The sequence below is a fragment of the Myotis myotis genome, unplaced genomic scaffold (assembly GCF_014108235.1).
Source record: "Myotis myotis isolate mMyoMyo1 unplaced genomic scaffold, mMyoMyo1.p scaffold_m19_p_17, whole genome shotgun sequence".
In the NCBI taxonomy this organism is placed as follows: domain Eukaryota; kingdom Metazoa; phylum Chordata; class Mammalia; order Chiroptera; family Vespertilionidae; genus Myotis; species Myotis myotis.
The window spans coordinates 24,246,415-24,273,948 of NW_023416321.1; the positions used below are offsets into that span (position 1 = coordinate 24,246,415).

General features: G+C 38.4%; 1 protein-coding gene across 4 annotated transcripts in view; it reads left to right on the top strand.

The window, feature by feature from the left end:
- The first annotated feature begins 1,173 nt into the window (after positions 1–1,173).
- The window catches only part of RNF43 (ring finger protein 43), a 68,267-nt gene continuing 41,906 nt past the window's right edge, over positions 1,174–27,534 (top strand). For 2 of the 4 annotated variants that reach the window (XM_036341767.1, XM_036341763.1), the window contains exon 1: positions 1,174–3,574. In XM_036341767.1, coding sequence (XP_036197660.1) covers positions 3,323–3,574 — 252 coding nt within the window. In that variant the 5' untranslated portion in view covers positions 1,174–3,322. The remainder of the gene's footprint in view (positions 3,575–27,534) is intronic. The other 2 variants (XM_036341765.1, XM_036341766.1) reach the window with 2 other exon arrangements.

Consider the following 27,534-nt stretch of genomic DNA (forward strand, 5'->3'; position numbering starts at 1 on the left):
ACAAATGATCAATTTGTATAATTCATTTGCACAATTTAAAAAAATCTTTTAAGATTGATGTTATGTGCTTCTCACCACAATTTAAAGAAGCACATAGCATAAGAACCTGTTTTAAGTGTACAGTAGTGTTAACCACATTCGCATCATTGTACATTTGTACAATTTGGAAAGATTACTGGCAATAGGTCAGAAAATGTCTAGCCACAGTTAAAAATAATCTGGTAGATTTGAAGACTCAAATTTTAGAAACATATTAGAAATGCATTATTTCTAATGACAAGGTTCCTGGAAAGGTATTAGTTCATGAATGTGATAATTAGCTGAAAATTAGTTTTCTTTTTTTTAGGCATATATATTTTACCCCTTTGCTTGTACTCATGACATAGACTTACTTGCAGCCTTACATTGAGGGCATAGATCTGGTCCATAGTATTATTGCACCTCCCAAAGATGTGAGAAAATGACAGATTCCAGACCTCTGACATCAACCTGATCTAAAAGTTCCATTGAGGCACGGGTTAGAAACGAGCTATTAAATTTAAATTAGTAAGAGCTGAAGAAAAACTATGCATAAAATAGAGTTCTTGCCAGGGTAGTAGACATGAGAACAATAAGTCAGTAAGCATTAAAGCACAGGCTCACTTTATTCTGGCTTTGTGCCATTTATAGACACTAAAACCCAGAAAGAGCAGAGATCTCTTAGAACTTATGTTTGCAAAAACCCTTAGTTCATTTATTATTAGTATGAAATGTATTTTTATTGATTTCAGAGAGGAAGGGAGAGGGAGAAATAGAAACATCAATGATGAGAATCATTGACCAGCTGCCTCCTGCACGCCCCCTACTGGGGATCGAGCCCCGCAACCCAGGCATGTGCCCTTAACCGGAATCGAACCCGGGACCCTTTCGTCAGCAGGCAGATGCTCTATCCATTGAGCCAAAACGGCTAGGACTGTGTCTATTCTTTTTATGTTCTGCTGTTCTTTCTTTTTTTCTATTTCTTTCTCTTTTTTTCCTCATACCATCATGCTCTCTTAGGTGCAGAATCTGCTTAGGTATCTGTTTGAGTGGCCGTGATTTACATGTGGTAGCTGGTTTACCCAGAGAAAGGAATTGAGGATTGAATTGGATGCAGTTTGGCTGCGGTTCAATAGAGGGAGCAGAGGAGCTGAGAGAAAAAGCCAAAGAACGTGTCTGGTTCAGTGTGCGCGCCCAAGCCCGGGCCCTAGCCAGCCAGAGGAGGAGGGGCTGGACGAGGGGTGGTTGCCTCTGGCTGCTCCACCCTCACTTTGTGTCAGCAGGTAGAGAGCGTGATTGCAGTCTCAGGGGAGGGAGGCCGAGCTAGAACACCAATTACAAACCACAGGCTTCCTCCTCTAGGGAGTTGATCCAGAATTGTCGTTCTGGAAGAGAAGCACTCGAATCCTTCTGAACTTTCCAAGTCCATCCATGATTCAGAGATATTGCCTTCTCCCTCTGGGATTTTCTGTGTTCCTGGTAGTGAATTGTTGCTTTGCTTCTCTTCTCTTTCAAGATTTGATCATTTTATATGCTGTTCGGGGAGAGAAAGAACTTTTGTTAGAAAGGAGATTTCAGAAATGACTTTGGATCCTCTATAAGTGTTTTAGAATTCCTGGGGACAGTAGCTCTAACCCTGGAGTAAGTTTCTGCCTTTGACCTGCATGGATTATCTTTTCAGGCTGTGGAATTTCTCAGCACTTACCTGCAGTGTGGGGCACTTGGTTTGGTTGCCGAGTAAGAAGGTGGAAGAATGAGCTGTACTTGGTTAAACTGTTGAAATCTTTTTTGAGCAGGATCTATAAAAGCATAATTGAATTTGTTTCACCCCCGTGGATTCCAGTGGGCCCGACAGCGCAACAGGTTTGCAGATTTCTTTTGAAATTCTTTTTTCCTCCCTCTGCTTCAGCAAAAGAATCTGTATAACAGGTTCATGTTCAATTGCTTGGCTCTTCAGCACTTATTCTGAAGACTGTATAAGATTTTAAAAATTTGACCTCTGACCACAGTGGGCTTTGTGGTTGGAGTGCATTTATATTTACTTAAGGGTGCACATTTTAAAATCTTAGAATAAGATTTTTGTTTGTACAAAGACCCTGATTCTGAAGTGTGCTTAGAAATTGCACAGATCTACCCTGCTCTGGCTTTTTACTTTTCCAGGGCATTCTACTTAGAGCCTGTAGACTAATCACCTCCTTACTCCCCCTATCTTTTATACCCCACCCCCTCAAGGAATTTAAAAACGTGTTAGGAATAGTCCTTTGTTTTACTTATGAACCTAGAAAATTACAGATTATAAAATCGGGATAATAAAGTAGTTTCCAAAAGCATCTCATGGGAAATCAAAGTGCTTGGCATTCTCAAGCAGGAGAATACAAGCTGGAATCCCTCAGAGAGAAAGAAAAATAAAGATAGAAATACAGTTTTTAACTGGGGAAAATAATTGGAAAGCTAACCTTTTCAAATAGTCTTCTCATTTGAAAGTTGGAAAAGGTTGTGAAGTTCAGGATTATCCTGTATATGAGAAGACATACAAATTACCACCTATTTTACAGGCAAATTTGGTAGAACATTTAAAAGTTATAGTATATTTTAAGTTCATGAAAAATATTCTAAATTTAACGGGCCTAGAACTTTGGCCACGTCGAAATACAGTTCAGTGTACAAACTTTTATGAATACATGTTGTAGCTAGCATCTTTGGATATTTCTCCAGGTGTGACCTGAAATTTTCTCTCTCCTTCCCTGTTTAAAATAAAAATTCTCTGTGATCTTTAGCCTTTTACCACTGACAAATTATGTCGCTTAAAAAGGGCCATGTCTTCATTTTTTACGCTGGAGTTTTTCACTCTCACCTTTAATGCATGGCCTTAGTGTTTACTTTGCCTTGTTTTGTTCATTAACATTGGGTTTAGTGGCTCTACAACTTTGATGCATATGGAAGACCAGCAGCAAGAGATCTGACATTAAAAAAAAAAAATTCAGAATGTGACATTCAGTCTCAAGCAAAGTTGGAAATTCCACAGAGAAGTGGTGATATCTTACTAATAATAGTGAAGATGGGAGAAAATGACATACCTGCAGCAGAAGTGGGCTGAAAACACCCTCTTCTCGCCAGATCAGGAATGCCACCTGTTCTTGGGAATATACTTTAGAAAAAGGAAGGGCCAAAACTATGACTTGGGTTTCTGAAACTAAAGCATAAATTCTCTCGTCCTCCAATTGTCTGGATCTGAGAACCTGCGTTTGGAATTAGCTAGTGGAAGCAGTATGTATGGCCGAAGTGCATTGCTGCAGCTGGTAGCATGAGTGGTGGCCACCAGCTGCAGCTGGCTGCCCTCTGGCCCTGGCTGCTGATGGCTACCCTGCAGGCAGGCTTCGGACGCACAGGACTGGTACTGGCAGCAGCGGTGGAGTCTGAAAGATCAGCAGAGCAGAAAGCTATTATCAGAGTGATCCCCTTGAAAATGGACCCCACAGGAAAACTGAATCTCACCTTGGAAGGTGTGTTTGCTGGTGTTGCTGAAATAACTCCAGCAGAAGGAAAATTAATGCAGGTAAGGATACCTTTCTTCTATTTCACTTTCCATCTGTTTGGAATATGCCTTTCTTCTTTTGTCTCCCAAACCAAATACTATTCAAGGGCTTCTACTGCTTAACTTTTTTATTTGTTCCATCTTTCAGTGATGTTGCCTCATTGGCATTCTAAAGCAAATTCTTATTTTATACTCAAGAAGAAACATATAAATCCTACATTTTAGAAGATCACCTGCTATTTTTAGCTCTGCTATTACATTGCCTTTTAAGATGCACAATAAGACCTTTCTTTGCAAGTGTTACATTCTGGACACAATTTTTTGATAGATGAAATAAATGGGCTTGTATTTAATTGAGGATGGTACTTTATAACAATGTTTGAATTTGAAGTGAGCACTCAGAAGGTTGCTTTTAATGGCCAGCAGCACCCTGGAGCATATTGGATCACTGTGTCACTTTTAAAATTCAGTCAAGCTTGAATGCTCTGGCTGGCTTTCTACCACGTGTGGCACCCTATTGCTAAGCCCAAAATGGAGAGGACTAGATTACAAAATGGACACAAGGGGCCAACTTGCCTCCTGGTCACTTCGGTCTTGTCTCCACATAGTTTTATTATTTTCAAAATTTAAAATTTTAATATGTTTTTTATTGACCCACAAAGTTTTTTGGACACAGCTTCTCAGGCTTTCAGGCTGTGAATTTTGCCTATAACTCATTCATAGACAAAATAACTCTTTATGTGTTGAATTTATGAACCGACCGGGGCCATAGCATTTCACAGGGGAATTGCTCATTCCCCATGTGAAGACAGAGCCCAGAGGGCTGTACCTTTTTAATGTGTCTGTCCAGTGTCTAATTCCATAAAGTGATGTTGTTTATTGGTTAAATTTTATTTGTCTCTTGCTGTAGATCTTGGACACAAATTAAAATGTCATTAAATATGATTTATCTCAGTACCCAAGCTCAGATTTTTATTTTGTGATATGAACAGAACCAAAGTATTATAGGAATTTAAATTCTGATCTATTTTGAGAGAGAAGGTGAGATAATTTAACAAATTATAGAACTCTCTTTTCCAAACATGCAATTCTACATATATGATTTAGTGGTTTTTCATGACTGTTAGGCAATAACTATTTTGTAGCTGGGATAAGTGAAATGGAAGAAGAATTGGGTGAAATGGACGGCCCTGCTATTTAGAAAAATAAACTGGGGAAGAGAATGTATCTGGAAAAATGGCATAATAATTTTTGGATAAGATTATAATCATTTAATTTGAACTCTAGAATGGAATTAGGCACATTTTAAAGTTGAAACATAAATCATTTTGAATACAACAATTGGAGCAATTGGAAAGGAAACTTCCTTTCTGACTTGCCTAGTTAATACTCTGAATCATGAAGTATGCGCTCCATTTTAATTTTTTACCCTAAGCTTTTTTTATTGTAGAAAAATATATTTTAATCTCTGAGGTGTTTGGGAGACGTACGAAGGTTTGTGCCTTATTAATGTCCTGTGGCAGCAGCATGTTCAGTAGGTTAATTATATACTGCATAAAATAGTGTCCTTTTTATTTTAAACTTTTTTGTCTTCTGTCATAAAGCTCTACATAAAGTTTCTGTGTATTCACAAAGGAAAAAGTATATAAGAAGCACTAGCTGGCATTCTCTTTGCCATTCATTATTTTGTCAATATTTATTATAGCTTCTCTTTTTCTCACCCTGGTGAAATTTGCTAATTTTTTCAACTGTTAATGTTGGGCCTATTAGTATACTCTTAAGTATTGGTTCCTCATTTTGTGAAGAGGGAAGTTCATTGTATCTGTTATTTAGCAAGGTCTTTCAGGCTTTACGGTAGATGGTTTGCATCATTGGCAATTTTCGGTCTTTACCTTTTCTGTCCACGTAAGCTTCTTCTAGGTCATTAATAAACTTGTAAGCTTGCCTAGTATTAGTCTCTGGAGACTTTCACTATTGCTTCTGGTTTGTTGTCTATTAATCAATTTTTAATCCACACTATTTACTAAATTTTCTGAATAGTCGCTTATGAAAACACAAAGACAACCTTTTGAATGATAAGCGTCAGTTGTTCTTTATCCAGTATTTGATGAATTCTTTCAGAGAACTCCAGTGTATTGGGGACACATGGTTTTACACCTCTAGAATCCACGCTGTTCCTTCCTTATCAGATTACACTGCAACTCAGTATTACTCAGCTGTGGTTAGCCAAGCCTTCCATTGAACTGGAGTTCCGTTTGTGTCTCCTTGAGGTGTGCTTTGCTGCACATTAGCTTTCTTGGTGGACAGCTGTACCCTGGTGTCACAAATCCAAAGGGATAATTCTATGTATCCTTCTACCTATGAATGAATTATTGTAGCTGAACCATAGAATTTTCTCTGAAATAAGTTTGCTTGTCTCAATTTCATCTGAGGCTGCATATACTAGTACAAGGACATTGAAGGCCAGGCCTTCGTAAATTTTTTTCCTGATCCTTTATGCTTGAGTTTCTTTTTACCAACAGTAATATCCAAGATATGTTTAAAGTTTTAAATTGTAATATTCTTGTTGGAGTACTAGAAGAAAGTCAAAATAGAAAAGGAAATGTTGCCTTTGCTATTTTCTTCTATTTCATAACTCTTCGTCTTAGCCCTGACCAAATTAATTTTCTTTCTTTCTTTTTTGCCCAAGAGCTGCCTCTTTGCATTACCATATCATTACACATCTCTGTGCGTGTTTGCCATTGTCTCTAGTGTCTACTTCTTATGTTGGCCCTGCATTTGCCACAATTATTGTCTCTTCCTTTCTTCTAGTTTCTTTCTACTTTTCTGTCTGTATTTCCACTTTATTTTTATATTTAGGATAACCTTCCACTGCTATTCTAATCAGTATTTTTCTAAGTAGCCACCACCAATCCATGTCAAAAAATATTTGTAACTCTGTGTAGTGATGGATGTTAACTAAACTTATTGTGGGAATTATTTCACAATGTATACCTGTATCAAATGATGTTGTATACCTAAAATTAATATAAAGTTATATGTTAACTATATCTCAATTAAAAAAGAGAGACAGAAAGTGGGAGACCAAAAAAATCAATTTCAAGGAAACTTTTCAGATTTCCTAATTACTTGGCAGTGACTGATAAAGAAGACTAATAGTGGTTATTACTTCTTACAGTTTTTATTTTTCATTTGAATATGTTCTTCTCCTGGTTTATACCACTGTAGATGGGAAATGTGCTGGAGCTTATGCATTGTCTAATTGTCCAGTTTTTAGTTTGTTTACCTCTTTTCAAGGCTTGTTTGTATTATTTCTAGTAATATGGTTGCTACCACTTGTAAAAACAATTACCGTCCTATCTTCTTTTTCAATTTTTGTTCCTTATTCATAAATGTTATTAATTAGAGGGACAACTCAAAATTAATCTTTCACTGGGGTGTACACCTGAAACTAATACAATAATGTATGTTAACTGTAATTGGAAAATAAAAGCACGATTAAAAAAAAAAAAGCAAAAGTGCTAGAGGATCTTAGTGTAGCATAGAGAGGTCACCAGTTCAGCTATCACACTCTTCCTGCTCAGCTGGTTGTCGTGGATTTTCTTAGACTCAGGATCAAGTGATGATCAAGATTAGAATGTACTGCCCTGAGGCTTCAGCACTACAATGGAGCTGTGGTGTTTAGCATCTGGGCAGCAGCCGTGAGCACCTCCTGCACACACTCCCCCTTGCACGATGTCTCCGCTTGCCCCTTAATTGACCTAGTAGTCAGCACCTACTTATCCCAACTTTGCACTTTTTACTTTATTTGTAGTTGGGTCCTGAAATGAATTATTTGAGGAGGGAGAGAAAACTTTATTATTATAAAGTTCTGGACAAAACCAGGGAGAGAATGCTATACGGAAAAACTGTAGTTGATAAAGTGACTAAACTGTGACTCAAGGGACTGACTTTCAGTTCTGACTCTGCCACTGAGTAGCTGGGTGATTTGGGACAAAATGATTTTCACCTTTCCAGGCTTTAGGTTCTGTATCTGTAAGATTGAGGGATTGCAGTATAACAGTGTGTAACCAACTTGTGCTTTGAACTTTACAAGTATTAGCTTGTTTACTCTTCATAATAACTTCATGCAGTACTTTATTTTTCACATTTTACAGATAAGGAAACCGAGGCCCGAACTGTTAGTATCTGCCAAGGTCATGGCCATAGTTAGTAGGTGGCATAGTTGGAACTTGAACCCTAGAGCCGGTACTTTTCCAGCGCTAAAACTCTATACATCTAAGAATGCCATAGATGAACAGAACACCAGGGTAGGCTTTATATAAATGATTAATTCCTTTCTACAATAGAAAGGAATGAAAATGATGAACATTATTCTCTGAGATTGATCCAGAAAACATAATATCCTGCTAACTTCTAATAACCTCTGTATTTCTTCTATTCTCCCATTTGTGTTTCATTTGCAAAGGTATTTGTAAAGCAGAATGTTTATTTACTCAGTATCTCTGTTTTAATTTAACACCTTTCATTGTCTTTCTCTTCATTTTATAACAGTCTGTGGTAAAGTATATAGTATAGGAACCTGACATATAAACTTTGAAACAGCATGCATTTAACTGTCATTATTCAAGTTAGAGTTCCTTGGAAGCAGAGATCTCAAAGGTTCTGTGATTTCGCTTTGAGACCAGCCTTTAAAAGAAGTATTCATATTCAAGGTATAGTCAACTCTCAGTTATTTATGTTAATTGAGGTGCAGATAATCCACTTAATTTATAATTGACTTTGGAACATAGTCAGAAGTACACCAACAGACGTAATTCCTCTGTATGCACAAACAATCTTAGGCACTTGCCTTCTGCAGTGCCAGCTCAGAGCCTTCTTGGCTTGGCACCCAGAGGAGAGAAGGAAGCTGCAGGATATTTGTAATGAATTTTTCAAGTTGAGAAGATATTTCATTTGTAAGCAACCATTAAACAGATTTGTATAGATAATAGTTTCACACTTCATGTCGATTGCCGCAAAAATTTTGTGAGTTCAAATTTGTAAATTTCTGTGGTCAGTTGTGGGTAATGAATGAGCTGTGTCCCTGGTTATTGTCTCTCTCAGTCTATTTGGTGTTCAGTCAGCTGACTCTGGGGGTAGGCATTGCCTCTTTTTTTTTTTTTTTTTTTTTGTAAAGTGTATGTTGTCCTTTTCTTTATAAAAATTAGCCATAGTTTACTTATAATACAGTATTAAGGATATTCCTGGGGCATATGGTTGGGTTTGTTTGTTTTTAATAGGTTTTGTCTTTATATTTTTTTCACTGGAAAGTGTTTTTTGGGAACTTTTATTTTGTTTTGTTTTTTCTCTCTTATTCCCTTCAAATTGCTAAGTACAGTAGAGGAAAAAGATGTTACAATGACCAATCTACTATTATAAATGTCTTGTCAAGAACCAGACTCGGTAACAGGATATTATTAGAGAAGAATGTGATAATGATGTTCCATCGAATTTATATTTTCTTCCAAGAAGCTTAAAATGATTCACTAATATGTGCAAGCCAGATAAGAACAGGTGGTATTTACTTCAGTTTACAGAAAGGAAAATATAATGGGGAAGAGAAAGCAAGTAAATTATCCAAGAACAAAGCTGCACAGAGATGGACCCAGTCTGCTTTGTGGGAAGTAGATGAGTAATCCAATCTACAATGTATCTGAGGATGTGGAATGCTCAGGGATCAATTCTCCTGAGTGAGAACCCTAAAAAGCTAAAATATTGTCAGTGGCTAAGATCTCCTCTATTTGGACATATGTTGCTCAATGTGATAATTCAGTCAAAAAAGTATTGGTGAAGCTGTTTGCCAACTTTATGTCTCAAAAAACCCTATGAGCTAATGCTCTGACCTGCATTCATTGTTCTTTTGAGAATTGTAATTAGAGTAAAAGCCAAAGTCTTTACAGTGAGCTGTAGGCCTCTTTAGGATCTGGCCTGGCACCCCTACCTTTCCCCTGCTCTCTCCTTCACTCTATGCCAGCCACTCTGACCTCTTTGTTGTCCTTCAATTAAACCTGGCATACTTCCACCTCAGGGCCTTTCTACTGCTAGTCCCAATCATACCCAGTTATTTTCTTCTTAGTCTTTCCAATGTCACCCCCAAGTGTCAAATATTCCTTCTTAATGAGGTTTGTTTAGACCATCCTATTCCTACAACCCCCTAAGTCGTATTCTTTTCCCCCGCTTTATTTTTCTTTATTGCCATGTGACATACTGTAATGTTTTACTTCTATAGTCTTCCCTCATAGATTATGAGCTCTGTGAAGCAGGGATTTTTGTCTCTTTAGTTCAGAGCTGTATTCTTGGGACTAGTGCCTTAGTATATACTTAGTGCCTGAAACATAGTAGGTACTTAAGAAATATTTATTAAATGAAAATAAGGAACATTATGATGGTGCTAACTGATAGTTGAGGGATAACTTGAGGATGAAGCGGATGTATTTACCTCATCATATTTTAAGTAGACCATGAGAACAATTATTTTGAGTGCTTTGGGTTTGATATAGCATGCTCTATTCATTTGCTCCTCTATCTTACCAACAGTGTCTCCCTGATTGTTATTTCCAAATTGTAAACAATATGTTTGAGGTGCTCTTTTATACAGTATTTTTATACAGCATTTATTTGGGTTAAGAGTTCAACCCTTGCTTTTTAGGAAATTTTGATTTTCCAAGAAAGACTTGTGATGAAAGATTTGTGAGAATGTGATGAAAGTTATTGGCCATATGTACTTAACATACAATTGTACATAAAATCTCAGTGAGTTGAGAATCTCTGAAACAGGTGTAGAGATTTGAGGGCACCAGAATAAAAGCTGCTATCCTAGAATAATCCCAATTATTTCAAGAAATGAAACCAAATTCTCAGAACTAATTTACTGTCAGTTTACTTAATTAAAAAGTATTTGTATACATTATTTAAAGTCAGACAGACAATATTATGATGGAACTATAAGACTAGCTTGAACTAAGATCATCTTAGATGTAAACATTGGTATCTGACAAAGATCGACTTATGTGTATTTAAAAAAATGTGCTCTCCAAATATTAAGTGAAAATTTGGATGAAACTGAAAGCCTTAAATTTTATGCCTATTAATCTTGGTATTTCCCAAATAATGATTACAGATTCCCATTATTTCTCCCCTAAGCCATTTCTACAGTCTTATGTGTTATCCACTGCAAAAAAATTTTTTTTTGCATGATTCAGGGTTCATGGTTTTTATTTATTTATATATCTTCTACTTAGAATCATATTGGTTATCAGACTTTAAAATTCTTGTGGTCAAGTATTTTTCTTAAAACTTTGTGAAGGACTTTATTGGCCTTATGTTGGAATTAAGTCCTATTCAGTTTTCCATTCCAAGGGTCAAATACAGGTTTTTGGCAGGGAAGGAGTTGAGGGATAGAGGGATGGGCTATTCCATTTGTAAAATATAATCATCTAATTTCAAACTAGAAGAAACACCTAATTCAATCATTTCATTGTACAGAGGAAGACATAGACTCGGAGATATTAGTGGTTTGCCGGTCAAAGAACTGCCAATCTACTGCCATATCTTACTGGCCAGTATTTTCAGTAAACCTTATTTATTTATTTTAAATTGTCTTGGGTCATTGCAGGGAGATTAAAAAGCAGATGCCAGCAGATATTTCTCTCCTGAACATTCCATTAAGAAGATATTATAGACTGCCATAGGGTCTCTTTCCTCTTTGACCCCTAGTCAGATTAGAAGGTATACTTTAAAACAAGCGAACAAAAAGTACCTTGCTGCAACTTAAGCGTTACTTTATGTGGTACACCTGCGATTTATTCTGCCATAGAATCACTGCACAGCAATAGAGTCTATGAAGTGTAGGCTGGGAATCTTACTGACTGTGGGGACTGCACTGGAGTCTCTCCATGTCTTATAACGTGGGTCTCTTACTCTGTACCACATGCTGTGGCAGGTCCTATAGGAACACAAAGAACAACCCCCTAGCCCAGCCCAATGGAGGAGATTCAACTTAAACAGCAGAAGGTGGTATGTGATGACTGCCAAATGAGGGGTGCAGGCATAGACACATTAGAATGCTGATTTTCATTTTCTAAGGAATCATTCAAATGCCTTTGGTAATTCTGTCTCAAGGTATCCCCAATGACTAGAAAAACCCCCCAAAATATAAATTTTTAACCCAGGCAACTTAAAGCTAGAGGACAACTAAACCCAAACAGTCAGACCTTCTAATTTTCTCTGTTACCAATTAAATAGAGGTTATAATATTGCCTGCATGAATATTCCTGTATGTATAATACTCATCTGTAGCATTTTCTTTAGAAGTTGAAATAACTAAACATCATGGCTTTCTTTTCAAATTGCAAACTGACTTTCTAAAATGTACCAGAAGTTCCTGCTAAATTATAGTAAAATTAAAAAAAGAAAGTTGAGCTGTAAATAGAATTCAACATATTGGGAGTTCTGTTTGAACTGATAATCTCACAGACTCGCTTTTAATTCTTCACAAACTGTATAAGGAAGAAATAAATACTAGGATTACTATGTAGAATGTGAAGATTATATGAATGTCATCTCAATTCAGCAAAATCTGTTTTTAATACCAAGGTGTTTTTTTTAAAATTATTGACTTTAGTCATTAATATCTGTTATTCCCATTCTCTGAAATTTGTTGGTTTTAGTATTAAATGAAGGATATAAAGACCAACTCAAGAAGAATGTACATATCTGTTATGACATTAGGTTATTACTTGCTCTAAAGTTAGTAAACTGGATGGTGTACTATATATATATTATCATTAGAGATTATATGAAATTATGGAATGTAGTTGTCCCCTTTAGGTATATGAATAGTCCATAGGTGATTTTTGTCCATTAAAAAGTAAAAGCAGGCCACTTAACCTTTCATCTGTTGGGGTCCAGTTGGTGAAGTAGCTTATCTCTAGGATCCTTTCCAGCTCTAAACATTTATATATTTATATTTTAATTTAAAAAAACTTTTTATTGCATTTATTGGGATGACATTGGTTAATAAAATTATATAGGTTTCAGGTGTACAATTCTATAATATATCATCTGTATATTGTATTGTGTGTTCACCACCCCAACAACTCTAAACATTTAGAGCTTATGCTTTTCTAGAAGTAGTATACTAAAGGGACATGTAACTTGCTTACTTATTTCTTTTCCCTGAGATAAAGTTTGTTTGGTAATTGATACAAAAGAATCTGACCAAACTACTTAAAGTCACACAACTAAGCAAAACTAAGCATCAGACTCAGCTGCACTCCTATTCCTCTGGTTCTATACTGTCTTTACATTCAGTTAACACACTCAAAAGGGAGTGTTTCTCTGGAGTTTTCTATTTTAAAATATCTGTACTGGATTGAGGACCCCTATTCTGAATCCTTCATCAAGGCTGCCCCACTGGCCAAACCACACTGACTTCAATCACTTCCATCACAAACCTACATCTAAGTGAATATGCATCTTTGGAAAGGGCCATAGTAGTAGAAGGAGAAGGATGCGTCTGATTCTAAAATACTTTATGAAGTTGAATTTTTAGAGATAAGTTGAATAATTACATTAGAATTAAGATTTCAGAACAGCTAGTAGATGTGCGGTGGCTGGGGGTTTAGAGCTCTAGTGTGTAAGCACCTGGAGGCGTCTGGAAGGAGTAGAAATGGGGCCATCTGATTAGGAACTACAGCTTGTTGTTAAAGCGTGACTTTTTGCATTGTTTGTCCCCGGAATTGGAAAACTTCTGTTGGGGGGGGGAGGGGGGAGAAATAAAGAAAGAAAAAAAAGCTCGAAGGGCTGCTGCTGTTGCTGAGGGCCATACAGTAGACACAAAAGCGTCTTCTTAGAGGCCTGCCGCAGAGGCAGCTTGTACAGGCAGGCCCGGTCCTCTCAAAGACTGGGAATCAGATTCTTTCCCCAGGGGGTTTCCAACTAGTTTGCACTTCAGAAAAATCTTTTCTTTCTCTTGCTATTTACGCCCTGCAAAGAATTTTCTTCCAGCCAGAGAAATTGTTTTATAATCAAAGATTCTTGTCCTTAGTTGTTGGACATCAAAGAAAGTTCAGAGGAGACTGGGGGATTATGTGAGTGCCTAGAATTTATTTTGAATGCAAACTTGCAACATTAGCAAGTCCCCCGAAGAATATACTCATCTCAGAGCTGGGAGAGAGCCCAATATAACTAAGTCTCTGCTCTTCCTCGGTTGGGTACACCCCTAAGATCTGCCCCTAAGCTCTATCTGGACCTAACTTCTGTATGTTCAGTTCTTGAGGTCCTTACTGGAAGAAGTACCCTTCCTCTACCTGCTCTTTTAAAACCTAATATTGGGAAACATTAGATTCTAACAATAAGCTTGAAACAACAACAACAAAAACACATTTTTTAACCTTCAGTACTTCAGCTCCCAGGGCAGTTGATGATATCACAATGTTGGGAGCCACATTCCCTGCATACCCTACTGTCTCTGATGATGTAATTTTCACCCACAAAGGAAAACCTCTGCACCCTGAGGGCCTGAACTCAGGTCTTGGCAGGTAAATGAAAGAGGAACTTACTTTTGGATTTAAACTGTTTGATTGAGTCAGGCATAAAGAGGCACAACCACGTTAAGTACTGGCTTCACAGCCTCATCTTTGGGGCCTGAATAGACCATTTGTCATTTAGAGAGAATTAAGACTGTAACTTTAAGAAATTATTTTCTGGGTAAGAACAATGATTCATTTAATATTTTGGTTCTTGCACTTTGGGACATTTATAGGGCGTTGTTCTCAGAGATTATGGCTCCTTCTTAAATATCCTCCTCCGAATCCATGAATTTTTCCAAGCTTTTCTGGAACCCCTTTATAGATGATCTAACTTTCCTTCCTCGAGCAAATTAACAACAACCAAAACAAGAATTGGGAAAAATAAAGTGATGGGTAAGACAGATGCAGGCAGAATTATGCCCCAGGCAAAGTACATTCTCCTTATTTTAATCTTGGCTCTGTGATTATGAACAGAAGAAAGTAAAGACGTCCAATCTCTTCCTATCCCTTCATTGCAACCACAAAGTAGTGGTTGGAAATAAGAATTCCAAGAACACCAAAAATGCTCACAATTTCCAAGAGTGGCAGCTACAGTGCCCCCACAGAGATTCTTTGAGCACTCTTCCTCAGAGCCGCCTCTGGTGTCCTTGTGGTGGCTAGGAGCCCCCATCCTTAATCACAAAGGCTCGCTCTGATTCAGACCTGGTAAAAATGTCCGTTGCCTATCTTTGCCACCAGAAGCCATCCTTCATAGTGTTACTCTTGTTCTGAAATAACATGCTATAGTTTTGTTTTAGAGAAAGACTGTCTCTTTGATGGAATCATCAACTGACCAAGTCTACAAAATTTTCAATGCACTAGTTTGTTCTAGGACGGTAAGTGAGCATGTGTCGGGTAGGCAGGATTTGCCAAAGGTTTTTATCCCGCTCAGCAATGCTAACTTGTCTGTGTAGGCCTTAGATTACAGTTTGAGGAGTTTTTTTTACACTAAGAATTTCTGTGTAAATTTCACTGAAATGTAAGTGTCCCTTCAGCTTATATAGGGGGCTAGGGAGGGAATTGAACTATAAGGGAAGAGCCCAACCTGCAATTGACCTTTCATTTTTGTAATCTTATTTCTCCTGAGTTGATGTATGCTTGAACCAAATTAGTGTTATTATATAAAATGCCCTGGTGTTTCAACAATATCAGTCTTCAAGGTATGGGATGGGATTTGGCATTTTGTTTCCATTTTTATTGTTTTGTTTCTAAAGAGAAGTTTGAGCTGGAGCCTGTCTGGCAGGATTCCATACTTCTGCCAAACCACCTGTCCTGACAGAGACAATAGAATCAAAAGTCGTTCTATATGACTGCACCTGCCTTGTGAGTGCTGCCAGGAGACCTGATTTTCTCCTGTAGCCAAACTCGACCCAGAAACTATCTAGTATCTGGCACCTAAGCAGTGGGTACATATACTCCAAAACTTGGATATCCCCATTGCAGAATGACTAGTACTAGCTCTTCCATTGACTTGTAAGGTAGTGTTTGCATTGCATTCAGTGATTATTTACTGTTTAATCAAATGGAGAGAATGTAAATTTCTGGTTCACTCGGGTTTCAAGGTTTTTTGTGTGCAGATATATTAATGGAAATGACACATTTGGCAATTTAGTATTTGGAAATTGCCTAGTGCATTTACATATCTAGTAAACATGGAGGAGAGTATGATCAATCCAGAAGAGGCCATAGACGTATCTCCAAAGTTAGAACATCAAGCAGCATTTCTGGAAGTGAGAGCCTACCTTTGTCCCTGCTGCTTTTTTCCTTTTCTCAGGAATGTAAGTTACCCTTATTGGCCACCAGTTGAATGTTCTCTGATTGGGCACTTGTTTCAGAAGCAATCTAACTTCCTGAATGAGGCCGTTTTTCCTTTTGAATTATCAGAGTATTTCTTGGGTTCCCTTAGGATAGAGTTACTTCATTATCTTCTAACTTTATGTATAACTGGAGGCCTTCTGGCCTAAGAACATAATTTCTATCACCAATCAGATAATTGAAGATAATGTGCCCATCAAATAGTGCTCTTTGCACAGTATCCACATATAATGATATAATATGATAATAAGGCATAAAGGGCATTCTAAAGTGAGTTGCAACATCCTACGGTGAAAAGAGCTCTCAGTAGTCATGTTTTAATGTCAGCTCTGATCCTTCTTAGCTTTATGACCTTAAGGAAAATTGCTTAACCTCTTTGAGCCTGTGTCCTCATGAATAAAATGGGGATAATAATAATAAATAGTCTGCCTACGTGAAATGAAATAACGTATGAGAAGTGTCTTTGAAAATTGCAAAGGTAAGGTTTTATTGTTATCAATTATAATTAGACTCGAATTCTTTCTTATCCACCTAATTACTGTAAGAAATACTAAGTTTAGAGGTTATTGATTTGGGCCCAGTTAACCTATTTGAATTCAATTTGGCATTATCTTAAAATAATGAAGCAAGACCACTTGTATTTTTTATGTAGCTAAAAAGACAAAGATTTAATTCCAAATTTTGTGGGCCAAAGGACTGATTAAATGTTGCCATAATGTGGTAACAAGTAGCCTTAGTGTCTTAGAGAATGACTAATAGTGTATAGGTTCTAGGGTGGGACTTAATTTCTGTTACCGCCTTGCTTGTGCCAGGGTGAATCACTTGCCCTCCCTAGATCTTTGTACAAGTGGTTGTTCTACAATGGTAAGCCCATTCTCGTCCTTCCATGATCACTGACACAACACAAAGCAGCTATTTTCTAAGATTTTACTTCTTAGAGTCAGAGGGATCCTAGAACTTTTCAGTTTGAAATTTTGGAGTCTTCTTTTCATTGCTGCGACCCTGAAAGAATTGCTCAGAATGCTGAAGTTTCAGCTTCCTGTCCACCTTTGCAGCCGTTTTCTAAGAGCTCAAAGGAAGGGAGTTCAGGATTGTGAAGGGAACTAATTTACCCAGTTCATTATACTCGTGCTATGCTGGCCCCAACATGTAGTTCTTTGAAGCTCGGCCAATAAGATTCTATAACCTACCTGGAAATTATCCCACAAGCCCCTGAGACTTCCAGTTCCCCATCTGAGAAGTAGTAGATCAAGATGAGACTAAGCAGTTTCAGTCATAACACCTACCAAATATTTGTGGCCCAGAAATCATTTTGAGGTAAAGATCATCCCTCGAGTCATTTCAGAGACTAATAATGTTCTGCAATATGGAAAATCTGTTTTTCATACTGTAACTTTACCAATTTGAAGCCCCCCCCCCCCTCCAAATAGGTAAATAATGGGATAAAGGTAATTATGGGTTTTCTCATCTACTCACCTCTTCCCTGTTATGATTAAACACACGGAGCTTATAGCTTTTTTAGAAACCAACTCAGTTACCATTATTATCTTTTCAACACTTGCATGGTATTATAATCCATTTCAATCAGAGTGTGATAGCATAGTGGGAGGCAGAAGACAAGTGGGTATGGGGGAAGATGGAGAGAGGCAAATGTTTCCCTTCTATTGCTTTTGGGAAGCTTCCTCCCTGCCTGATGGTACTTCTTGGGGAAAACTGTTTTCTTCCCAAGACCTAATAAAAATTAGTGAAAGACAGTCTGCAAAGTGCTTGAAGGGAAGGCATGGATAAACACTCAGTATCACTGTTATTATCATTAAAAAGGAAAACCCAGCATGTGATGTTTTGGGTCACTTCCAGCGGCCTAGTTTCATGTTCATGGTTCCTTTTTTGACCTTTACCTCTTGATATCTTTATACATTTATTGAAGCTGTTGGACAAAGTCTTGAGATCCTAAGCAGTGGGGTGTTAAAAATGAATGACTGCCAGCCTCCATTTTTATGGTTGGAATGTCTGAAAATGTGTTTAAGGTAAATAGTTCAGTCTTTGGATACCTTGTTCAAATTTGGCAACCTTGGTGGCAAAGTTAATTTCATAGCTGGTCATTTGAATTTTTATTTCCAATTCTATTCTTTACCTTAGAACCAGAGTTTTATTTTTTATTTATTAAAAATTTTAAAATCCTCACCCGAGAATATTTTTCCATTGATTTTTAGAGAAAGTGGAAGAGAGAGGGAAAGGCAGAGAAATATTGATGTGAGAGAAACACATCGATTGGCTGCCTCCTTCATGCCCCCTGATCAGGACCTGGGCCAGGAAGGAGCCTGCAACCAAGGTATGGTGCCCTTGACTGGAATCGAACCCAGGACCCTTCGGTCCACAGGCCAACACTCTATCCACTGAGCCAAACTGGTTAGGGCTAGAACCAGAGTTTTATAAGAAATTTTTATCAAGTAGAATAAATACCAAGTTAACTGGGATTTTTTTTTCTGTGCTGTGCTTATGAATCAAAGCTAAATTTTAAAGAAGAAGCAGATATAAAGGATCTAAAAAACAAATAATACAAGAGCTTTCTAAGGACTTTCTAGGGATACCATAAGTTCAGCCCTATCTCCTATTCTTCAGAATGTAAATTATTTCATACTAAAGATGACCATAATGATATTCTTGTAGTGTTATAAGAGACCAAAGATACCAAATAAAGGTTAATTCTCTTCAGTATAATGTATTTAGTCAAGAAAGTACACCAATACATTTTAGAAAGGGTTTCAGTAGTATAGATTAAAATTTTAAAAGGAGTTCCTGCTTATCCTTGGAAAGCTAAATAAATCACAAACTTTTATTTTGTGACTTCTATATTCAAGGACTTTTGATAATCAGACTATCCAATTCCCTGATTGGCAGCTGTATTTGAAAATGCTTCTGTGCGGTTGCTATGTTGTTATGTAAAAAAGGGCATATTTTTCATAACCCTAGTTGGTGAATTATTTGCTTTAGACTTTAAATGGTTTTCCTACAATAAAACTTGCTTATACACATGTATATTTTCCCCTCCAGTTTTTCAGTTGCGTTTATCTTCTTAAATTCCTAATTTATGTATCTCTACATACAGATTTTTAAATTTCTAAATCTAGCTTTCCCCACATAAATGTAAAGTAGGAAAAAAAATTGAAAGTTTTCATCAAAACCAAAGGAACTCAACAAATACTCTAGGACAGGGGTCCTCAAACTACGGCCCGCGGGCCACATGCTAATACAAATATTGTATTTGTTCCCATTTTGTTTTTTTTACTTCAAAATAAGATATGTGCATTGTGCATAGGAATTTGTTCATAGTTTTTTTTTAAACTATAGTCCAGCCCTCCAACGGTCTGAGGGACAGTGAACTGGCCCCCTGTTTAAAGAGTTTGAGGACCCCTGCTCAGGAAATTGAAGATAAGGATGCCAACTACTAATACAAAATTATTTAAAATTAACATCATGCAAAAGCAACCACCTTGAGACTACGTATGGTAACATATGTGTTTCTGTGTATATAAACATAAATATCTATATATATATAAAAGGCTAAGTGATCGACTGTCCGCCTATCTGACTATCCGACCAACCTACTGGCTGGTACATACCATATGACACGCACTGGCAATTTAAAAATAAATGTTTACTCGTGCATGCACAATACATACAAAGCTCTCGCTGGCGCCAATAGCACACGTGTGTTTCAACCTGTCATTGTTTATCATGAATTTGGTTGTTTTTATATTATGTCTTTGTTGTTATATCATGTTATTGTTTATTTATTAATCAATTTATTATTTTCATATACATTTTACTAATTTTCTTTCATCTCTGACACTCCTATTATAGAGAAAGGGCGAATAGCAATATTAAAATATTTCTTTTAATTAATTTCCTTTCAATGTGCACAAATTCATGCACTGGGCCACTAGTATTCTATATGTACTTATAAATAATATATATATACTTATATATATAATACTAGAGGCACGGTGCATGAAATTCGTGCATTCAGGTTGGGGGGAGATTCTTCAGCCCAGCCTGCACCCTCTCGCAGTCCGGGAACCCTCAGGGGATGTCTGACTGATGGCTTAGGCCTGCTCTGTTCCCCAAGGGTAGTGGGCCTAAGCCATCAGTTGGACATCCTTAGCATTGCGCGGAGGCGGGAGAGGCTCTCGCCACCACTGCTGCACTCGCCAGTCTTGAGCCTGGCTCCCCCTGTGGGAGCACACTGACCACCAGGGGGCAGCTCCTGCATTGAGCATCTGCCCCCTGGTGGTCAGTGCACGTCATAGCGACCGCTCATTCCGCCTTTGGGTTGATTTGTATATTAGCCTTTTATTATATAGGATATGGTATTCATATTCTATGTAGACCATAAATATGGAATGTAGTATATATGTATATATTCTCTTTTTAAAATATATATATTTTTTTATTGATTTCAGAGAAGAAGGGAGAGGGAGAGAGAGATAGAAACATCAATGATGAGAGAGAATCATAGATTGGCTGCCTCCTGAACGCCCCCTACTGGGGATCGAGCCTGCAACCTGGGCATGTGCCCTGGACCGGAATTGAACTTTGGGACCCTTGAGTCTGAAGGCTGGCGCTGTATCCACTGAACCAAACTGGCTAGGGCCGTATATATTCTAAATGCTTATTTTCAAACCTTTAGGGGAAGCTACTTCCTTTCAGCAAACCTTGGACCAGCCTCTGAAAATGGCTGGCTTTGGAGACTCCGAAGCCAAATTGATATGTGGCCTTTGAAATTTCACCTATTGAGAAAATGGTCACATGCAGAATGGATAACCTTAGGGCAGCTCCCTTCTCTGTATTTGTAATTTTAGTGAATTTCACCTAGTAGGAAACAATCATGTCTAATCTCCTCACAAACAATGACCTGCTCTCTGTTTCAGCCTTGTCTCAAATTCAGCATTTTGGAGCTCAGTTTCTTTTCTTTCCTTTTAGCTCTGCTCATTTATCTCTCTTTAGTTTAGTTTGCTATTTTTCTCCTTAAGAATCTCTGTTTCTTTTCTCTCATTTTCATTTTGGGGTCATTAAAAAAATCTGTGCCCACTGTCAAATTAACTGTCTCTTCTCACTATGGCAAGTTATCACTTTTGTATCTTCCGAATTCTGTTGGTCTTACTTAGGTTGGGCCTGTTTCCGTCTATACCATGTACTGCACCAGTACATGTGTTCGCTGCATGTGTTCGGTAAATGTCATAAAATAACCATTATTCTGTTGAGTCAGTGGGTGTGTTGCTGCTATTGTTCATCTGGAGACAGTTTTCTACAGGCTGAATTAATAGGCAAGTGCATGCCAGGTTACATGCTGACAGCTGTGTCTTCCCATGGGAAAAAGATCCCTTTTACCTCCCTAGCAAATGAAAGCTTAGATTTTTAAAGAAAATGACAAAATACAGAAAATGAAAGAGAAGAACTGAAATCACAGCATCTGTGGTTTTCTCTGTCCTTAATGGTAAGGCAGCTTCCTAGAGGACTTCATTGTAATATGTTGATGAAATGTTTAGACTCATCCCTTGGCCATTTGTTTAGAAAGTAGTTTCTAAGCAGCAGTTCTTGGATCATCTAGAAAATTTTTAGCTAGAGAAACCACATTTCCTTTCTTTCTTAAGCTGCAGAACCAGTCCGATCTTTTTTGTTTGTTTGTTTAACACTTGATCTTTATGATGAGGGACTAAGTTATATGATCTCCCTTGCGAAAGAATGTTTTTCAGATTTTTGTGCTTGATGGCTTTCTGATTTCATTGCCATGATAGATTTACTTATCAGGGAACTGTGACAATTTCAAGTAGGTATAATAATGAAGTAGCGCCCTAACGAAGGACTAACTTCATGGCTACTGCTGTGATAGTAGGTTTGGATCTTACCATGGATTCGGACCTCTGAAATAATTGAATCGTGTATGTTCACAGCTAGGGAATTTTCCGTCACATTATGCTGCCTCATATCGGCAATACCTTTGCCATAATCTTTAGATAAGGTCATGCTCTGACAGACCATTTGGCTGCCTCAAAGCCATCACCTTATATTTTTCCCCAAAGGAATTCCAGATCCTGTTTAATATTTGCTAGTTCTGTTAGGTACTGAAGACAGAGAGGTTGTAGTAGTAATCACCTGAAGAAGGAAATCAGGGTTTCTTATCTATTTTCCATATACTGTCAATCTGTGCAAGCAAACTGATTATGTGGAAAACTGATAAGGAACTTTGTTTTCCTCTTGATAGACTTGCCTGCGCAGCACCATGCCCCACTTTGGAGAATGCTGCGGTAGGGTTTTGGCTCCCTAGATAAGGTGGAATATCTGGAAAATAGCTAAACCATTGTGTGTCCATAGATTTTCACAACCTGAAGGTGAGAGTAGTTGGGAGGATGAAAGAGGGCCATTCTCTCCGCCCCCAAGAGTCCTAAAGTTCAAAGACACAGCTGCTGCTCCAGTGGAGCCAGTGCATCTGGACTAGCCCAGTCACGGCAGAGGTAGCTATTGCACTCTAGCCTTCCGGTTGTTGTCCTCAAAGTGTTCCGTCTAGGTGGCCCTTGCCCTTCCCAGTGAATCATCTCAAGTCCACCTATCCTTTTGTCGGCCTGCTTTGAACTTCTTGTGTATTAATCTCTTGTACAAAGTAAGGGCTCTAACTTTGGATAGTAAGTACTCCAGGCGTGCTCTCTCACCCACGCTATGTGCATTGGATTGTTGAATGTTGTGTTTCTGCAATAACATCACCCTCTAAGTTCTTGCTCACTTGATTTTTTCTGTTTCCTTAGTAGCTTTCTAAATTATTTCTCTCCATTTTTAAAAATATTTTTATTGATTTCAGAGAGGAAGGGAGAGGGAGAGAGATAGAAACATCAATGATGATTGAGAATCATTGATCAGCTGCCTCCTGCAAGCCCTACACTGGGGATCGAGCCTACAACCCGGGCATGTGCCCTGACCAGGAATTGAACCATCACCTCCTGGTTCATAGGTTGATGCTCAACCACTAAGCCACGCCGCCCTGGCTCTCTCCATTTGTACAATATCTAATGCATTATTTTTCTTCATTCTATCTGATATCAAGTCATTGATAACCACCTATAGAGAGAAGCTGGAGAAATGTTCTCTTCCCTCTTTGAGGCTATTTCTAGAAGAGTGTGGGACCAAATTCTAAGGGATTATCTGGAACTTCTTCATAAAATTCACTATCAACTGATAGGATTTACTTTTGTAGTTTCGAGCTTATCGCTGACTCATATCCTTTCTACAACTTCAGTGCAAGCAAGATTTTGATTTCTAAGAATCAAACAGAATGCTAATCTTTTTCCAGGAGAAAAGAGTATCCCCGGTAGATGGGAGCCTAGAAAATGTTAGAAGTGCTTCTATGAAGCAACTTAACAATATCCAATTGTGTTTCTATTCAAAGCATAGTGCAAGTAAGTGCACATGGATTGTGGTCTGTTGTAGAATATATAAAACATTACAATAAATCTCAAAAATCTAATTGATCAGTTTCCTGACCTACCCTGTCATTAAAAGAGTGATGTCATGTTCATCTCCACCTCACGGTGGATAGTATGAAGAATAGTCTTTGAACATGAAGGCCTATCCCCCACTACACAGGGTGGGTCACCAGCTGCTCCATAATAGCAACATTACCCAGCAAGTTAGGACAGGAGAATAAAATAACCATATCCAATTGATGCTGCAAAGGAAATTCAAGGAAACAATGTAACGATGATGACTATATTCATATATGGATAAAAGAACATGAATTACAGCCACTGTCTTCAGATTTTCTTATGAGAGCCTTTTGTAATAAGTTATATTTGTTCCCTCAACATCAAGCCATGTATGGAAATAAAAAAGTCATATAACCCCTGCTTAGATTTTGAAGACAGGTGTTTCCCTTCAAGAGAGTTGTAGTAATGATAATTTTGGGGTGAATATGCAACCATCTTATATAATGACTTAGTTTTAGGAGCTGCCTTTTATTCCACTTTCAAATGTACCCAGAGGCCAATAAGTACCTAATAAAGAAATGGTAGACATTTCTATCTCCTTTTGTTGTCCATAAGTTAACACAGAATTAAATAATAACTGGACTCAGTTCTCCCTGGTGAAGTGCTCTTTAAATATTTGCTTTAAAGAAAGCTTTACTGACATTATTGGTGGTGTCTGTTTTTCTGTCGTAAGCTAGCCAGTTTCCCATTAAATCTCATGATTAATACTTGTGTATTTCTGTGAAAAACATTTTGATAATGCTGTAACCAATATTATTCAGTCTCTTGGGACTCACCCCAATAAAGAGGGATCCTCTTAACTCCCCCAACTTCATTTACTATCATTTTTGAAGTCATTTATTCTATCTTAGTCTCGAGATGATGTTCTCTTTCAGCTTGTGCACTGCTCGGAAAAACAATATACTTTCCTCCCTCCTCTGTCTGCTGCCGCCAAATAATCCACCCGGCCTTACAGATCTGCTGTGGTAGGGCCTCTGTGTCATGGGTAGTGCAGAATCCTGCTTCATCTCAAGGGTCTTGTTTCCTTCCCCCCTCGCCCTCTAGCTGCCAGCTGTGAAGACTCTTACCTACACCTTCCAAACAGCTTAGAAAAGAATCTGGCCCTCCTGGCCCCAGTGCTGACCTTGACCCCTTCCCCAGTCCTGAGCAGCCCTGGAAACTGAGCCCCTGGCACCTAATTCATGCCTGATACTCTGACTTCCTTGCTCAGGCCTCAGGAGAGAGCGAGCACATTCTGAACACTTCTTTTGTGTCGGCATCTCTGTGAGGTGCTTTGGAAGGACTCCAGCCAGGCATGGAAGGGCTCTTTGATAATATCTGGCGGGTGGGTAAGAAATTTGGGCACCTGGCCAAGATACACATTGCCTGTAATCGTTAACTCAGTCTGTAAACAGTTCAAACGGCACTGAGAGGCGGTCAGTTATTACATTAGAGGCCTTTCATCTCTCTTGCTTAGAAGCCAGGCGTCCAGCATTGGCCCCCACTGTGGCCATGGAAGCCATGGTACTCTCTGCACAGCCGGCGAGGTCCAAGACCTGCAGGGACATACAATGGAACCTGCTCCGAATGACTGATTCCAGACTTTCAGCTTTGGACCTCGCCTAAATCATTCATTTCCTTCGTTCTGTACCTGGTTGACGCTGTAAGCAAAAAAGGAAAAAAAAAGGAACAATCAAATCAAATGGCAATAAATACATAGCTATCAATAATTGAATCTAAAAAACAAAATAAATGAATAAGCACAGCAGAAACAGACTCATAGATACAGAGAACATTTTGACGGTTGCCGGATGGGAGGGGGTTTGGGGAATGGCTGAAAAAATTAGCTGCTTTTCCTTCATGTTTCACACTCCTTTTATTTTGCCTTTTTCATTAAATTGCTAATTTTGCTAGGCACATGTGGAGTGTTCTAGGCACTTAGAAAATGGAAGCATTTCGGAGTAGAATTTTGCTGAGGTGGAGTTATGAGACCTGCCTCCCCACTGAGTATTCTGCTTCCAAAAGATGGTGCAGGAAAACCAAGCACAACAGATTCTAAACATCTTAATTGCAGATGTTGATGAATATTTTCAATGATGTTCAGATTGCTTTGAAGGCGACTGTTGCTGAAGCCACTTGTTCACATTGCGCAGGAGCGAAATTTAGTTTAGGCCATAGGTTTTATTTGTATTTATTTATTTATTTTAACAGTTGCTTTTTCTCTTTAGCTCTAATTAAAGTTGCAGTTATCATTTATCTTTTTAAATATATTTTATTGATTTTTTTACAGAGAAGAAGGGAGAGGGATAGACAGGTGGAATCATCGATGAGAAACACCGATCAGCTGCCTCCTGCACACCCCCTACTGGGGATGTGCCTGCAACCAAGGTACATGCCCTTGACTGCAATCGAACCTGGGACCCTTCAGTCCGCAGGCCGGTGCTCTAGCCCCTGAGCCAAACCAGTCAGGGCTAGGCTGTAGGTTTTAAATAAGCAAGGGAATAAAATCCTATACTCACTATATTCAAGGTTAGCATCGAAGACCCAGGTTTTGTTCCTTATACCAGAATCCCAAGTGTAAAGCTTCTAGACTCTTTTTCCCTACGAACAATAGCTTAACACTTACCCCACTTACTTTAACTGAAGGAAATGATAGAATCATAAGACACTCTTCCTCCAAAAAAAGTTTGGAAGTATTGTACACTGCCTTATACATTGAGTCCTCACTTAATGTCATTGATGGGTTCTTGGGAACTGCGACTTTAAGTGAGACAACTTATAACGAAACCAATGCTACCATAGGCTGATTGATATAAACAAGAATTAAGTTTCTATGGCATATTTCCGGTTATAAAAATATCACCAAAATTCTAAATAAAGACCCAAGACACTTTTAAATTAAGCAGGTAATAAATGTGAGCCATCCATACATTTAAGAAAGATGAATAAAAGCAAATAAGGTCATTCTTTCCCAAGCTGCTTATTCTAGTTGCAGATGGCCATAGCCTATCCCAGCAGTTCAGGGTGCAAGGTGGGATCGGACACCCTTCCATCACAGGGAAAACACACACACACACACACACACACACACACACACACACACACACACACACACACACACTGAGACTGGATCAATTGAGGCACACCAACGACCCTCACGTGCATATCTTTGGGATGTGGGAGGAAGCAAGAACACCTGGAGAAAACCTACACAGACACGGGGGAACATGCAAACTCCGCACAGTGGCCCTGGCTGGGAATCAGATGTTTTTCTCTCTCATCAACGTTATAAGGAAACAACGTTGAACAAAATGATGCTATTTGAGGACCTGCTGTATAATTAGCTTGATTGGAGTCCTCGTAACTTAGTAGTTAGAAAGTTCTGATCTCATGCCGCTTGTTTTCTTTGTTTCGTTTTCTATTTTGCTCAGCTTTCTGGGCCGCCCTTCCATTCCCTTTACATGTCTTGGTTTTGGGGTTGGTCTCTGTCTTACAACCCAAGTTTTCTTTGCCGATTCTGAACGTAGCTCTGGAGGAGCAGGGTTAAAAGAGAAGAGAAGGTGTGGCATGAGGATTTGCACCCTTGGCTCCATCACGAGCTCTGCTTCTGATTTACTTATTGGCCAAGGGTGAGCCCTCCAGCATAGCCTTTCTCTTGCCTAGGATGACTGGTACCTTTCCCTACTTCACAGAAAAAAAGCAGCTCAATCTTTAGAGCAGAAATTAAATTCTATGGAAGAAAACAGGCACTAGAGAAAACTACATCAAGTTCCTTTACCATTTGCTCAGCATCATTATTTGTTCGTGGTAAACCGAAGGGTGGTTATTTGAAAGGATGTGTTGAATCTCATTTATACAGTAGAATTATAGAAATGCAAGATTTAGAAGGTACTTTGACAGGGAAGCTCTGAGGCATGCTATCTGATCCACCCATTTCAATGCCCTGGTTCATTCTAAGGCCACTTACAGATTCAGTATGACTGGGAAATAATGGAGGAAGCCCCTGCTCTTCTACCTGCATATATAGTTTTTCTTT